We start from the raw sequence: 16,548 nt of genomic DNA, 5'->3' as shown, positions 1-16,548 counted from the left end.
CAGGGCAGGGGGCCACCAGGAGTCATCCCAGGCGGAGGGCGAAGATCCCAGGATGAGGACTTCCGTCTTATCTGAGTTCAGATTCAGGCGGCTGTTCATCATCCACTCGGCTACGTCTTTCCTCCCTTCGTGTAGGTTGGTTCTGGCGGTGGCGGGGTCGTTGGTGAGGGAGAGGAGCAGCTGGGTGTCGTCGGCGTAGGAGATGATGTTGAGGTTGTGTTGGCGTGCGATGGCCGCAAGGGGGCTCATATAGATGTTGAACAGCGTGGGGCTGAGTGATGATCCTTGGGGTACGCCGCAGATGACTTCGGTGGCCTAGGATCTGAACGGGGGGAGGCGGACTCTCTGGGTTCTTCCGGCGAGGAAGGAGATGATCCACTCCAGTGCCTTCTCTTGGATCCCGATGTTGCTGAGGCGTTGTACTAGGGTGCGGTGGCAGACCGTGTTGAACGCCGCGGAGAGGTCCAGGAGGATGAGGGCCGCTGTTTCTCCGTTGTCGAGCAGGGCTCTGATGTCGTCGATGGCTGCGATGAGGGCGGTCTCGGTGCTGTGGTTGGCCCGGAAGCCAGAATGTGAATGGTCGAGGGATCCATTCGTCTCGAGGAAGGCGGCAAGCTGTCTGTTGACGGTCTTCTCAATGACTTTGGCAGGAAAAGGAAGGAGCGAGATGGGTCGGTAGTTTTTGAGTTCGGTGGGGTCCGCTGATGGTTTCTTCAGTAGGGCGCTGAGTTCGGCGTGCTTCCAGCTCTCTGGGAAGGTGGCGGTGTCGAAGGAGGCGTTGATGATGTCCCGCAGGTGTGGTGCGATGACGGAGTCAGCCTTGTTGAAGACGTGGTGAGGGCAGGGGTCGGTTGGAGATCCGGAGTGGATGGAGTTCATCGTGCGAATGGTGTCTTCGGTGTTGACCGGGGTCCAGGCGCGGATGGTGGTGGTGGGGGGCGTTGGTGCGGTCGTAGGGTGCGTCGGCTGTGTGCTGAAACTGTTGTGTATGTCTGCGATCTTGTTGTGGAAGAACGAGGCGAGCGAGTTGCAGAGTTCTTGCGATGGGGTGATGTCGTTGTCTCCGGCGCTAGGGTTCGAGAGCTCTTTGACGATGTTGAAGAGTTCCTTGCTGTTGTGGGCGTTGTTGTCAAGTCGTTCCTTGAATGCGATTTTCTTGGTGGTGTGGATCAGCTGGTGGTGTTTTCACGTGGCGAGCTTGAGGGTGGTCATGTTGTCTGTAGTTGGGTCTCTGCGCCAGGCTTTCTCGAGGGCTCAGCAGTTCTTCTTGGAGCTCTTGAGTTCGTCGGTAAACTATGATGCTTTTTTGGTGCCGGGTCTGGCGGGGGGGGGGGGGGGGGTCTTCAGTGGGGCGAGGTCATCCGCGCTGTTGCTGATCCACTTCGTGAGGTTTTTGGCGGCTTGGTTGGGGTTTGTTGAGCTGGCGGGAGGGTTCTGGCTCAGGGATGTGGCGAGCTGGTCGGCTGTGATCTTGTTCCAGCATCTGCGGGGGACCTGTTGTGGGCGGTGGTGGATCGTGGTCCTTCTGAAGCTGAAGTGGACGCAGCTGTGGTCCGTCCAGTGGAGTCCGGTGGCGTGGCTGAAGGTGATGTCCTTGCTGGAGGAGAAGATGGGGTCGAGCGTATGGCCGGCATAGTGGGTGGGGGTGGTCACCAGTTGCTTGAGTCCGAGGTTGGCGAAGTTGTCCAGCAGGGTGGTGGTGTTGCGGTCGTTGTTGTTCTCCAGGTGGAAGTTGAGGTCCCTGAGGAGGATGTAGTCAGCGGAGGGGAGGGCGTGCGGGCTGATGAAATCGGCGATGTCTTCGCTGAATTGTGTGCGTGGTCCTGGGGGTCTGTAGATGAGGGTGCCTCTGAGGGTGGTCTTGGGGTCGGTGTGTATCTGGAAGTGCAGGTGTTCGGCGGCTGTAAGGGTGTCGTCGGAGCTGGTCATGATGCGGATGGTGTTCTTGTAAACGATGGCGATGCCTCCTCCTGTCTGGTTGACGCGGTCCCTCCGGGTGATCTTGTATCCATCCGGGATGGCGATGGCGATGTCGGGCGCTGAGGAGGCGTTCATCCAGGTTTCCGTGAGGAAGGCGACGTCTGGTGATGTGGTGTCGAGGAGGTTCCAGAGTTCCACGGCGTGTCTGTGGACGGAACGGGTGTTGAGCAGGATGCACTTCAGGTGGTTGCTGCTGGCGCTCGGCTTGGCGGATGCGGTGCAGGTCCGGATGCAGGAGAACTTGCAGGATTGGCAGGTGAAGGGTCCGTGGGTGCGTCCTGGGGTGGCTCGGTGGCAGCCGGGGGTTCGGCCGGTGTTGAGTGCGTAGATGGTTGCTGCGTCGTAGGTCCGGCGGGTGGGCTGGAATCGACGGGGGCCATTGGTCCTGGCGCTGGGCGCGGGCCAGGCACGGACGGGCGCAGACGGGCTTGCCTTTGGCGCGCCCGCTGCGCTGCCGCGCGGCGACCTCCATAAATGGCGAAGTGGGAGGGAGGAGCAGCTGGGAGGCGGGAGCGGGGTGGCCAATGGGCGGGTTACAAGGAAAAAAGGGGGCGGGCCGCAGGGGAGCAGCGGCGGGGAGCGGGACGGGGAAAAAGCGGCGGAGAAGGACACTGGGGCGGCGAAAATACAGGGCACAGTGGCACAACAAAATACAGTATCAGGGGCACAGGCACAGAGAGGCACAACAATATACAATAACAGGGGCACAGGCACAGAAGGCACAGCAGAATACAAAATCGGGGCACAAACCGGCAGAGGGCAGGCAGAACGGCAATGCAGGCACACGGCTGTGAGAGGCAGCAGCGGGGGGGTCAAGGGTCCCGGCAGTCACGGAGGGAGCTGTGCGGTGCGTGGAGCGACCGGCCCTGAAGGCAGGGGCAAAGGTCACAGCTCACCATCGCGCGGCGACCTCCATAAATGGCCAAGTGGGAGGAAGGAGCAGCTGGGAGGCGGGAGCGGGGTGGCCAATGGGCGGGTTACAAGGAAAAAAGGGGGCGGGCCGCAGGGGAGCAGCGGCGGGGACGGAGAAAAAGCGGAAGAGAAGGACACTGGGGCGGCGAAAATACAGGGCACAGTGGCACAACAAAATACAGTATCAGGGGCACAGGCACAGAGAGGCACAACAATATACAATAACAGGGGCACCGGCACAGAAGGCACAGCAGAATACAAAATCGGGGCACAAACCGGCAGAGGGCAGGCAGACCGGCAATGCAGGCACACGGCTGTGCGAGGCAGCAGCGGTGGGGTTCAAGGGTCCCGGCAGTCACGGAGGGAGCTGCGCGGTGCGTGGAGCGACCGGCCACATGTATAGTCTGGGACACATTGACAAAACAACTGAATTCGACTTTTTTCCTCATTCCTCCTCCCTATCCACTATAGCCCTGGCTTTACACCTGCCTTAATTCCAGGCCCTGTTGATGAATGAAAACAGGACGGGTACTTCACGATATCAGGTATGTATCATGGAGAGTGTGGTCGGGGGGGGGGGTAAAGTTCTGTCTTTTGAGGTGTGCAAATGAAACTTCAAAAAACAATTCTGTTATGTTCAACTAATCCTACTGTTACAGCAGAAGCTACCAGTGCTCTAAAACAATTTTAAAGAAATGTGTTAAGTCGCCTTCTGTCTCCAAGAGCATAATCTCTACTTCATACAATCTCCTACTTGAGGCTGTCCCCTCTACTACACCATGCCATTATAAACTGGGATGCAACAAGATCCTGAATAGAGATGTAGAGGAGACTCAGTGGAAGCAGTTATTGCAGGCTGTCACTCAAAATTCAGGGAGAACGCTAGATAAAGAAGCAAACTACCAAATAGTGTTTGGCTGGTATCCGTGCCCAGTGAAGCTCAATAAATAACACTCACTCACTCACAAGCCCCGTATGCTGGACAGGCTCTGGCATTCTGTAAGATTTTAAGTCCATTTGGTGGGACCGCCCGCACAGCAAACCATTTTGGGTGGTAATCCTTGTAGCCATGGAAACGATATTGGGAATACCTTTATATTCAGATGTTGCCCTGGTTCTGCTGTGCTTTCGTTCTCCTCTTCTGGAACTTATGTGGAACTGCTTACAGGCGGCAAAAATTACTTTGCCTTCACTTGAATAAAGAAAGATCCTCCTCCTCTCACTCAGGCACCCAAGACTTTGGCACATAATAGCGATGGAGAGGCTCTTTAGGACAAGGACAGGCCAATACATATCTTTGAGGCGATATGGGATCCACTGTTGCACTTGGTTTCAGGGGGCCTCCCCTCTTTCTCCTTCCCACCAAGATTGCGATCCCTAAACCTGTTTACTTATCAATGACTGTGGTGTGATTGAACTTGTGGAATCTTAAATAAAACGTCAGAATGAAGCATCCATGGTTGATGGTGTCCTTCATCCTACTCGTGGTTGGCACTGCAGGTTTAATGCGCTCTAAACGAATTGACATAGTTGCCTGCTACTTTGGGGCGGGTACAAAGAGGGAGGACTGAGGGCAGTTTGGAAACAAAAAAATGAAACAATATACACTATAAAAAACTAGAATTGGAAATTGCACCTTCATCTAAGATACTATGTATTATCTGTTTGGCAATATACTTGTCCATTCTGTGTAATGAAAATCTAAAAAAATGTATACAATTAAAAACAAATCGCTGCATAAACACATTATTCGAGCACAGTATAAACCAAATATAAACAAATCATGCACATATAAGTGGCATACAAACCACATTAAACTCCAACAATCGGAGAGCAGAATTTTCCCTGTGGAGGAAGACTAGAACCAGGGTGTGAGGTTTCCGACCCTCACACTGCTGTAAAGCCATACTAGTGGCAGAAGGCACGTTGTACAAATCCTCTAAAATAATATAACATACCATAATACAAAATAAGCTAATTGGACGATATCACATCTAAGCTAGCTATCGAAGAGATCATGATTTCCCAATAGTTCATTTGCAATTAATTCTCAAGCGCCATTTCCCTTTCACTTACCTTGTCAGGTCAACAAAACTGATATCAGAAGTATTTGGCAGCAAATCATGAATTTTGCAGTCGCTGGATGCTCTCCTAATTTTCTCCTCATGTGAAATGGATGGGTCAACAGTTTTATGTTCTTCAGCTAAGACAAACTGCTCTAAAATGGAAGCTGTTTGGCACAGAATTTCAGACATGTGCTGGCCAGCTACATGCTTGTGAATGCTGGTCAAGTTACTGAAAACCAAGCTGCAGCACTCCCAGTGAACTCTTCCTCCGGATGAACTTTGGCAATCGATTAATGCTGGTATTTTTTCTAAGGCTTTGACAAACAGAGCAAATGCCTGTGAAAGAAAAAGACTTGGCTTAGAAAACTACCATTTGTCTTGTACATTGTACAATTAAAAAGAGCATGCTTGACTACAGTAATATTTAACCATTGTGTTTTCTTCTCATGCTAACCCTACTCATCGGAGGTGCCATCTTCAAAGTGAAACGAGATGTGCCTTGGCACCAAAAACATGATAATGTAACATACACAGATGTATGAAGGAATCACACATGCCATTACCACACATCCCTTCACAACGCATCCATCACAACACATATACCTTTACCACACAAAGTTTCACCATGCATATGCCTTTACCACGCATGCTTTTACAACACAATGTAAGTATTTCACAGGTACGCAGCATATATGTGTGTGTGCCTATATATGTGTGCATATGTATATATACACAATGCATAAATATATATATGTATATATGTACATGTGTATATATAGATATATACATATAAACACACATATATATATTACCTTATCGACCCCACCCTAAACCCTGAAAATACCCCCGTCACCCAAATTGCCCTACCCACCCTAAACCCTAAAAATACTGTTGCCACCCAAATAACTCACTCACCTTAAACCCTGAAATACCCTCACCCACCCAAAACCCTAAAAAAAAACCTTGTCACCCAAATTCCTCTTCCCACTCTAAACCTTAAAAATACCCCTGACATACACCCTTACTTACAATCACCCTTACTCACCCTAAAACCCCAAAATACCCTTGACACCCAAATACCCTCACCCAGCCTGAACCCTAAAAATACCTTTGATCCCCAAATAACCTCACGCACCATAAACTCTAAAAATTCCCTTGACATCCAAATACCCTCACCGAACCTAAACTTAAAAATACCCTTGCCACTTACCTGCAAAATACTTGCATGTTCGTTGTAAAGGCATGCATGCTAAAGGCATATGCACAGTAACATTTGGTGTGGTAAAGGCATAAGCATTGTAATGGATAAATAGTAAAGGTATTTTGTGGAAACAGGCGCGTTGGTAAGACTGTCTCCCACATACACAGCCAAAGCTGTGTACGTTATTGCTACTTATGAAGTCTATCAACGATTTCTCATCTGATCTAGTCTTTGTACCTGCTTGTGTTCTTGGTGGGAACTTAGGGCCTCATTACGATGGCAGACGAATCGCCACGACAGACCATCAGTGGCAGTCGACCCGACAGTCAGGTCATCAGTCTGATTGCCGGATTATAATACTGGCGGTAAGAGTGCTGAGGTCGGTTGGAAAGACCGCAACCTCTAACAGGATCCAAGATCCCATCGGGGCGGCAGTTGGACTCCTACAGTGGAGGCGGTGCCTGCACAGGCACTCCTGTAAGGATTAGGATGTCTCTTTCTGACTGCCTTTTCATGGCGGTCCGACCGCCATGAAAAGGTAGACGGAAATGGACTTTGGGGGCCTAAGCACGGCCCCTGGGGTCCACTTCTAAGTGTTCTGAAAGGGGAACACATGTAGTGCCCCCTTACACACATCCATGCACCATTTGTCAGGTGCCTAGCAAATGGTGCATGGATGTGTACAAAGTGCTTTTTTCTACTGCAGCTTGTGCTGCGGCCCTATTCCTGGGTGGCAGCACAAGTCACAGTAAAAAAAAGTATTTTGCGACTGCCCGCACGGCGGACCTATCCTAATAGGGCAGGACTCATTGTCGGACGGTCACCTGCCTGATACGGTGGTGGTCCGACCGACCACCATCCTACTAGGGCATCAGTCATCTGACTGATTCTAGAAAACATCTGTGCTAGGGTGCATATTTGCATTTTGCTTTCTCTTAGAGAGCTTGTCTCCATTATCTGTGTAGAGAGATCCCATTGTTGGTTGACTCTGTGTCCTACAGAGTGCTGGTTATTTTCAATAAATACTTTCCCGACTCAACCTAGGGCAAGAGAGTTTTCTTCAGAAACATTCTAAAGAAATATATACATTTTGACTAAGAAAGTACCAAACAGCCTTGTTTACCAGGGAATAAGAAACTCAATATGTGTTTGAACAGGCTTTGTTTGTTCATATATGTATCCTTACTGAGATAATTATATAGCTACTTCAGAAAGGTACAAAGTTTCAGAATGCGTTTTAAATTATGTGCAAGGTGCTTCAGGAGGTAATGCACAATCACTAGTTATGTCAATCAATTTATGCAAAGAAAAAATATTTTCTCTGTAATAATCAGAACAGCAATCACATAGGCATCAGCAGTGCAAGCTTCCCTGTCACAGAACCGGTACATGATGGGCATCAGGAGTACAAACTTCACTCAATCACAGAATATTAACTTATGAATATTAGCAGTGCAAATGTGCTAATCTGGCCCAAAAAGGTTTGTCAAAGTACTCAGAAGGAGCAGATTGGCAAACAAGGATTAGAAGCCAGACTAAAAAGCAATTTGGCCACTATACTATATAACTTCCATCCCTGAATATTCCCCCATTCCCTTTGTTCACCTCATTAATTATTTGTTTATTTGCTTTACTTTTTTCTTTCTCACCTCCTTGATTTCTCAATCCTTCTTTAACTTCCTCTTCTTCCTCTCCTTCATTCCTTCGAGTCACTGGTACCTCCTATTTTTCTTGGCCTCTTTTCCTCACCTCCATCATCCTTCTTCCTTCATGCTTTCCCTTCCTTACCTTCCTCAAGTCTATGTCATCTCTTTCTAGAAGGCAGCCGCCTAGCAAAGGATTCATTCTAATACTTGTGTTGGAGTACCTTCTTGAAAGAGAACACCCAACAACAAGTTAGTGTGAGGGCTCAGTCTCTAAAACATACTTCTTCAGAATGAGTGCTATTAATCACTTTAATACATTTGCTGAAAATAACTGCAGACCAGAGGTTCAAATAGACTCAAACTCTGACAGATTTCTCAGCCTTTCATCTTTTCAAGGTCAAAACATACTGATACCTAGTGATGCCAATACTTATTATTGGCACATTCAATTTGTAGTATGAGCCAGACACGTATGCTATGTCACAAAGCCAATGATACACTGTTTTCCATTGTAGCCAAGTCTCCTTGAAGGCTGGCCCCTATTTTCTTTGTAAACTGATTTCTGAATTTCACATTAACAAAACAATTTCTCTACAAATGTCTACGCCAATCCAACTTCTCTGGCCGAAAGTTATTTACATACCATGGATGTTATAATAGTACCGAAGTATATTTTGAATTAGGGTTCGAAACTTATATTTGAGAGATAATGACTATAGCAGACAGAGAACCTAATCTATAAAACTGGTATGATTTACCTTCTCTCTGAGACTGTAAGGTCTCAGTGCGAGGGTAAGGGGTCTCCAACACCAGAAATAAACACCAAGATGGCCACTGTCTTAGCTACGTATGTTGAGGAACCTAAAAGGGGTAGTGATTGCTTCTGGCGTTCCTATCAGGCAAGTTATTGGTTTTAGCAGTCCCACTCACAAAAATTATGGACATGAGGAGGCCCGAAAGTCTGGTCCTCTAACATCCCCAGAGAATGTGTTAGGTTGGGCACAATGGGCCATTTTTAGGTCGAAGCCTGCTAGCAGCACATGTGCTGTATCAGGCAAAGAGATATTGTCAGGAGGGGTTTTCAATACGGCATGAAGCCACGCCCTTTTTTTCCATTGGCAGGCCTCTCGAAACGGAGGCCTGCCATTGGAAAAAGCTCCTGTTTTGCAGATTTGTCTGCTCTGGATCCCGCTTCTCGAGGACTCCATGACCTGCCTTACGGTATCACGACAATATTTCTTGAAATATCGCCATGGCAACCATGAGGCAGGTCAGGGAGTCCTGGAGGGGCGGGATTCAGTATCCTGTTTCCGCCCCGTTTTTTTTGTTGGTTTTTTTGCGTTTGTGCCGTCATTTCGTTGGGAGTCCTCGGAAATGGAGGTTGTGGGGGTGAGGCGGTGCTGGTAAGTAAACGGTGTTTGTTATTAGATTTCAGTCATAATCACAGCACTTATTTGGAGAGATTTTATTAAATGTTCCCAAATAACATTTCTTGCTGTATGACAGACGAAATAATAATAAAATGTAGGCAAGAAAACATGATGTTTTGACAAACTATCTGGAGTATAAGGTAAATCAATAATACCAGAAGCGCAGAGCTCCGGTACCTGTCAATTATCCGGCAAACTCTCCCTGCTTCTTATCCTTGCGCGCGGTACTCGCAATGCCGAAGGCAATAGTGAGGCGCGAGCGAGCCTGTGAAAGTGACCGGTCTCCTGTTGTTTGGCGCCGGGAAGACAGGAACGTTCAAATTCCCTTTTGGAAGGTTCTCGAAGACGTTGTATTCGAGCCAGAGAGCAAAGAAAATGTGACGCACCGCACGGGAACTGGAATGCAGGTTATTGCGAAGAGCCTAAAATTGTGTCTGCCTGTGTTATTTGTAAATTCAACATTCCTCCTAGTACAAGGGTTCGGTGTTGTATGCAAGACCTGGCGTAGCATTGCCGGTCTGTTTTATCCTGAATAGAAAACAATTTCACCAATGCCTCCATGCTCATTAAAAACAGATTGGGTCGCCTTATAAAGCATTAGGCATTAATACCACCGAAGAGTTGAAATAAAATAGATGTTTAGAGCATCTCCTGAAGTGTTTCCCAGGCTCCAACCAAATTATATTTTGCATTATTTAATACATATTTATTAAATGCATTTCCTTATTAAATGCATCTCGTCGGCCTTCACAATTCTTATTGAGGTTGCATCATTTCAAATATAGACATACTAAATGTTCAGACATTTAAAATATATTTATGCTGTTGCATTCGAGTTGCATCTTCAAAAAAGAGAGACACTGAACCCGGGGTTTCATATCATTATTATCAGTGGTAGCAGTTCATATAGTAGCAGCAGCAGAAGTATTACTAATATTGTTAATAATACTTGCTTACAAAATAAATACGCCTCAATCCTTCAAGCATGGTCATAAAAAAGTATTATTATTATTATTGTAGTCAACTGTTACTCCTTTCTTTCTATCAGGTGAGCTCCCCTTATCCTCTATTTTCTACCAGCCTCCTCTCTCTAGGTATTGCCTACTCTGAGTTTCATAATAGCCTGCATTATTCTGTATTATTTTAGTGCAATAAATTACACAGAGTCTGTTTCATAGATGGCAACCCCCTTCTTTGAAATCATTCCCTATATCCTAACTGTATTTTATCTATCTCCTCTAGGCTCTCTACCGCTACTTCTTAAACAAGCATTGGCATAGCCATTAGGTCTCGCCTTTGGGACCTTACAAGTGTTTAGCCATGCATTAGTTGATGATGTTGCACCAAGGATATTGTGCTGCATAACTAAATACTTATAAGGCCCCAAAAGCGAGACCTATTGGCTATGCCAATGCTTGTTTTATGGGGTATGAAAACTGCACAAAAGCCAAAGGGCCTCCTCGATCCCTCCTCATAAAAGTGGATCCAAATTAGGTGACTTAGCCTTCCCTGATGTGGATGCAGTAGCCATTGGGGGCCTCTTTAGCTACTCCTTCATAATAGAAATGGGGACATTTGTTTCCTCCTTCACCTCATTGGAAAAAGCTCAAGCATCTATCAAGGTCTTTGCTCAAAAGGTTGTCACTGAGGTCTCTACTGGTAGGGTGCGCTTAGACATCCGCTTCTTTTATCAAGGCCCTAAACTGGGACAATAAGCCAAAAGAGGCTTCACTAAGGTTCTGAAGTCAACAGTGGAAGCATTCAGAGCATTTGACTCATAGTGGATTTTGACAACATCCTAGTGATGGATCAATGCCTGAAGGCACTCTCCAGCCAACTCACGAAGACAATCTCACTCTTGGAAGGATTTGGTTTTGTCATAAAAGAAAATAAGTTGATAAGGAGTCCTTCACAACAGATGATATTTCTGGGTTTTGTCATAAACTCAATCAAATCTAACCTCAGCCTTCCATTGAAGGAGATAGCACAAATTTGTCAAGGATTAAGAAGGATTATGTCCAGACTCAAAACCTCAGAGCCAGAGTGAAAGGTTTGTAGGTCTGCTTTCTTCAGCAGTACAGGCAATCTTTCCAGGTCCATGCCACAACAGAGCACTCCAAAGGCAGTAGGCATTCCACCTAAGAAGCAGCCTCACCTATACAGAGATAGTGTCCGACTCTAAGGAGGCCAAGGAGGAGTGTCGATGGTGGCGGGCCCATATAGAGGCATGGGATGGACAAGCCACTTTTGCACTGACCGAGACCTGGTAACAAAATCGAAAGCCAGCCGAACTGGCTGGGGAGCAAGGTGTGGCGATTTATTACAGACAGAATATTCGAAGATATGGAAGCTGCATGAGGAAATTTTCATCAAACTGGATCAGACATGGGGACTGTTTACAGTTGACTTCTTTGAATCAAAAGTCATGCGTTACCACGGTTTGCTATGATCATGAGAGCGATGGCTCTCGTCAAAAGACAAATGGCTGAAGTGGTGACTGTAGCGTTCCTTCGGAAATCTCAGCTTTAGGAAAAAGTTCTACTGAACTTTTCATGTGATTTTCCAGTCTGTCTCCCCCTCCACTGTCATATTCTGCAGAATCCAGAGGTCTCCTTCACGATCTTGTGAAAGAGGGCACTATACATCTGATGCCCTGGTGGGTTACAAGGGTTGCTGGAAGATCCAAGGCTTATCAGAGAAAGTGATGTAGCTCATCTAAAAGGAACGGGCAGAGATCAGCTCAGAAAAGAAGGCATGATTGGTGGTGGAAGACACTTGGTTCCCGTGGGGTGTGACCTGGGGCATACTACATTTTCTGTTGGAACTGGCTACACAAGGTCTTGCTTACAAGGGAGTAACAACCTTATGCTTTTGCCATTGTAGCAAGTCACCTTCCAGTAATAGATGGTTCTCAACTGGGTGAACACCAGAAGGTGTGAAAATTGCCACTCTTTTCCTCTTAGTCCACAATCCTTCTGCTGCTGGCTATAAATACAGTTTTTAAATAATTTGTCCTTTCTTAACCTCAAAATCAGCATCTGAGTTGGAAGGAACTGTCAAGTAAACTGGCAATGTAGCTATGCATGGTGTATTACAATAGAATGTCTAATGTCTGTTCTGCAGAAGAGTGTCTATTCAGGGCCTTAGATTTACCAGAGCGAATGTCCACTCCAGTGAGAGTCCCCTTCAACTTGATTAGAAGTCCAAAGTCATACTCCAGGATAACTTTATACTGAGACCTCAGCATTAAAGAACACTTCTCATTTCTATTAGAAATGGTTTTTAGTGTCCACCCCTACCACTGCCAAGCGGGTACACTGGATCATGCATGAAGAAGGTATTGGCATCAACTTGCTTGGAGCTCACTTGATCAGGGGGCTATGGCATCAAAGTTGTTTTCAGTAAGAGCAAGGTAAGAGGACATAAATGCAGATGATTGGCCCTCCAACAGGTTTTATTTCAAACCTGTGGTGGATTTAGCCTCTTTAGTGGTAAGTAAAATATAAACTTGAACAATCCTCACCACCGATCATGGCATAGAATGAGAAACTTCCTAGCTAACGCTAAAGTTTCAATTCTACAAGGACTCAGAGGAGAGAATTATCCCATCCACAAGTTGTGGCCTAATCTGGAACCCTCCCTACTCTCAGTGTTCTGCTGAAGGAAAAATTAAGAGATTGTGTAAGGTATGGAACTTTGTATTCCCTGTTCGATCGCAAGTAACATATTTAAGGAGAATGTTTTTTCTGTTTCATGTGCAACACAAAGTTACTTGATGATGCTACTATATTGAATCTTGGATTGAAGGGTATTATGATTTTGTTTTTATATCCAAGGTCAGTCGCGGTTACTTGTGGGAGTGCTGCGGGGTGGGGGCTGGGGAGGGGCAGAATGGGGGGTAGTAGACTCCGGCATAAGGCTGAACGGTGTTCAGTAAATAAATAAGTAAAACAAATTTCATTGTGGGCGCTGCATTGCTTCGCTGCATAGCAGCACGCGCAATGAAATTTGTTTTATTTATTTATTTATTAACTGAACTACGTTCGGCCTTATGCTAGAGTTTACTAACCCCCACCCTGCCCTCCCCCGCCCAGCCCCACCGACCCGCAGCACTCCCACAAGGAGCTGCGACTGTCCAAGGCCACTGTTATTATGCAGCAGGGGAGCACCAAATTATGCAGCAGGGTTCACTAAATTATGTGGCAAGAAAAGCCAAAATATGCCACGTTTGTAGTAACTTTTCACCCGTTTCAACGACATTATTTTTTTTATCTGCAGATTAAGCAGCAGATGATGTTTTATGTGTGTTACAAATCATGGGGTAACCCAAAAATCATCACCAGACCTGGGTATAATGCGGGAATGAAAGAATATTGGTCTGTGAGTTCTTTTGAGGCGAAATAAATTCAGAATTTAGCTATTGTGTGTTATATATATATATATATATATATATATATATACACACACATCACTGGTATTGATTACCCTGTGGGGAGACACTATGTCCCAAAAATAATTTACACCATATACAATAAATGTAAACCAGGAGCGCCAAAATAGTTTAGAAACAAATAAAGTCTGTTTATTCTGTATATTTAGAATCCAAATCACAAAGTATTTGATCTAAGGTTGCAAAAAGGGGAAAAGAAACGGGATTGGGTGTGCTCATGAAAGGTAAGTGCAAATGAATGGGACTGGTTAGAGCAGAGGTCTTCAAACTTTTTGATGCCGAGACCCGCTTGTAAAACCTTTTTAGGCATAAGGACCCCCTTCCGAAAAAAGTTTCTAGAAACTGGTACTCCTCTTCATCAACTTTTGACAACCATAAATGCGCCTGTTAGACCTCATCACATCCCTCCATCATTCATCCACCCACACTTTCACACATCCATCCATCCACCCTTTCATCCTTCCATCCATACATCCATCCTTCATCCATTCACCCTTTCATCCTTCCATCCATACATCCATACTTTACCCATCCACCCTTCCTTCCATCCACCCATCATTCATCCACCCACCTTTTCACACATCCATCCATCATTCATCCATGCAACCTTTTATCCATTCATACATCCATCCACCCTTTCATCTTCCCATCCATACATCCATCCTTCATCCATCCACTCTTTCATCCTCCCATCCATCATCCATCCACCCTTTCATCCATACATCCATCCACCCACCCTTTCATCCATCCATCTACCCATCATTCATCCCCCCACCTTTTCACACATCCATCCATACATCCTTCATCCGCCCACCCTTTCATCCTTCCACGATACATCTATCCTTCACCAATCTATCCTTCATCCATCCACCCTTTCATCCTTCCATCTATACATCCATCATTCATCCATCCACCCTTTCATCCATCCATTCACCCATCATTCATCCACCCATCTTTTTACACATCCATCCATCCACCCTTTCATCCATCCATCCTTCATCCATCCACCCTTTCATTCTTCCATCCATACATCTATCCTTCACCAATCTATCCTTCATCCATCCACCCTTTCATCCTTCCATCCATCCATCATTCATCCATCCACCTTTTCATTCAAACATTCACTCATCATTCATCCACCCACCTTTTCACACATCCATCCACACATCCATCATTCATCCATCCAACCTTTCATCCATCCATTCACCCATCCTTTACCCATCCACCCTTCCTTCCATCCACCCATCATTCATCCACCCACCTTTTCACACATCCATCCATCATTCATCCATGCAACCTTTTATCCATTCATACATCCATCCACCCTTCCATCCTCCGAGCCATACATCCATCCTTCATCCATCCACCATTTCATCCTCCCATCCATCCTTCATCCATTCACCCATTCATCCTCCCATCCATCCACCCTTTCATCCATACATCCATCCACCCACCCTTTCATCCATCCACCCATCATTCATCCCCCCCACCTTTTCACACATCCATCCATGCATCATTCCTCCATGCAACCTTTTATCCATCCATACATCCATCCACCCTTTCATCCTCCCATCCATCCATACATCCATCCTTCAACCATCCACCCTTTCATCCTCCCATCCATGCATACATCCATCCTTCATCCATCCACCCTTTCATCCTCCCATCCATACATCCATCCTTCATCCATCCACCCTTTCATCCTTCCAGCCATACATCCATCATTCATCCATCCACCCTTTCATCCATCCATCATTCATCCATCCACCCTTTCATCCATCCATCCTTCATCCGTCCACCCTTTCATTCTTGCATCCATACATCTATCCTTCACCAATCTATCCTTCATCCATCCACCCTTTCATCCTTCGTCATACATCCATCATTCATCCATCCACCCTTTCATCCATACATTCACCCATCATTCATCCACCCATCTTTTTACACATCCATCCATCATTCATCCATCCACCCTTTCATCCATCCATCCTTCATCCGTCCACCCTTTCATTCTTCCATCCATACATCTATCCTTCACCAATCTATCCTTCATCCATCCACCCTTTCATCCTTCCATCCATACATCCATCATTCATCCATCCACACTTTCATTCATCCATTCACTCATCATTCATCCACCCACCTTTTCACACATCCATCCACACATCCATCATTCATCCATCCACCCTTTCATCCATCCATTCACCCATCCTTTACCCATTCACCCTTCCTTCCATCCACCCATCATTCATCCACCCACCTTTTCACACATCCATCCATCATTCATCCATGCAACCTTTTATCCATTCATACATCCATCCACCCTTCCATCCTCCGATCCATACATCCATCTTTCACCCATCCACCATTTCATCCTCCCATCCATACATCCATCCTTCATCCATCCACCCTTTCATCCTCCCATCCATACATCCATCCACCCTTTCATCCATACATCCATCCACCCACCCTTTCATCCATCCACCCATCATTCATCCCCCACCTTTTCACACATCCATCCATGCATCATTCATCCATCCATCCATCCTTTACCCATCCACCCTTCCTTCCATCCACCCATCATTCATCCCCCACCTTTTCACACATCCATCCATGCATCATTCATCCATCCATTCACCCATCCTTTACCCATCCACCCATCATTCATCCACCCACCTTTTCACACATCCATCCATCATTCATCCATGCAACCTTTTATCCATCCATCCACCCTTTCATCCTCCCATCCATACATACATACATCCTTCATCCATCCACCCTTTCATCCTCCCATCCATGCATACATCCATCCTTCATCCATCCACCCTTTCATCCTCCCATCCATACATCCATCCTTCATCCA

General features: G+C 46.3%; 1 protein-coding gene across 1 annotated transcript in view; it reads right to left on the bottom strand.

Annotated features, from left to right (window-relative positions):
* Positions 1-16,548, bottom strand: part of TSTD2 (thiosulfate sulfurtransferase like domain containing 2) — a 210,792-nt gene that overhangs the window by 138,518 nt on the left and 55,726 nt on the right. The window contains exon 3 of the mRNA XM_086961849.1: positions 4,969-5,294. Within this exon, the coding sequence (XP_086817975.1) occupies positions 4,969-5,294 (326 nt within the window). The remainder of the gene's footprint in view (positions 1-4,968; positions 5,295-16,548) is intronic.

This window comes from Lissotriton vulgaris, chromosome 3_1 (assembly GCF_964263255.1).
Source record: "Lissotriton vulgaris chromosome 3_1, aLisVul1.2, whole genome shotgun sequence".
NCBI lineage: Eukaryota > Metazoa > Chordata > Amphibia > Caudata > Salamandridae > Lissotriton > Lissotriton vulgaris.
Note: the sequence above shows the minus strand (reverse complement) of the source record. Positions and strands in the feature narration are given on the sequence as shown.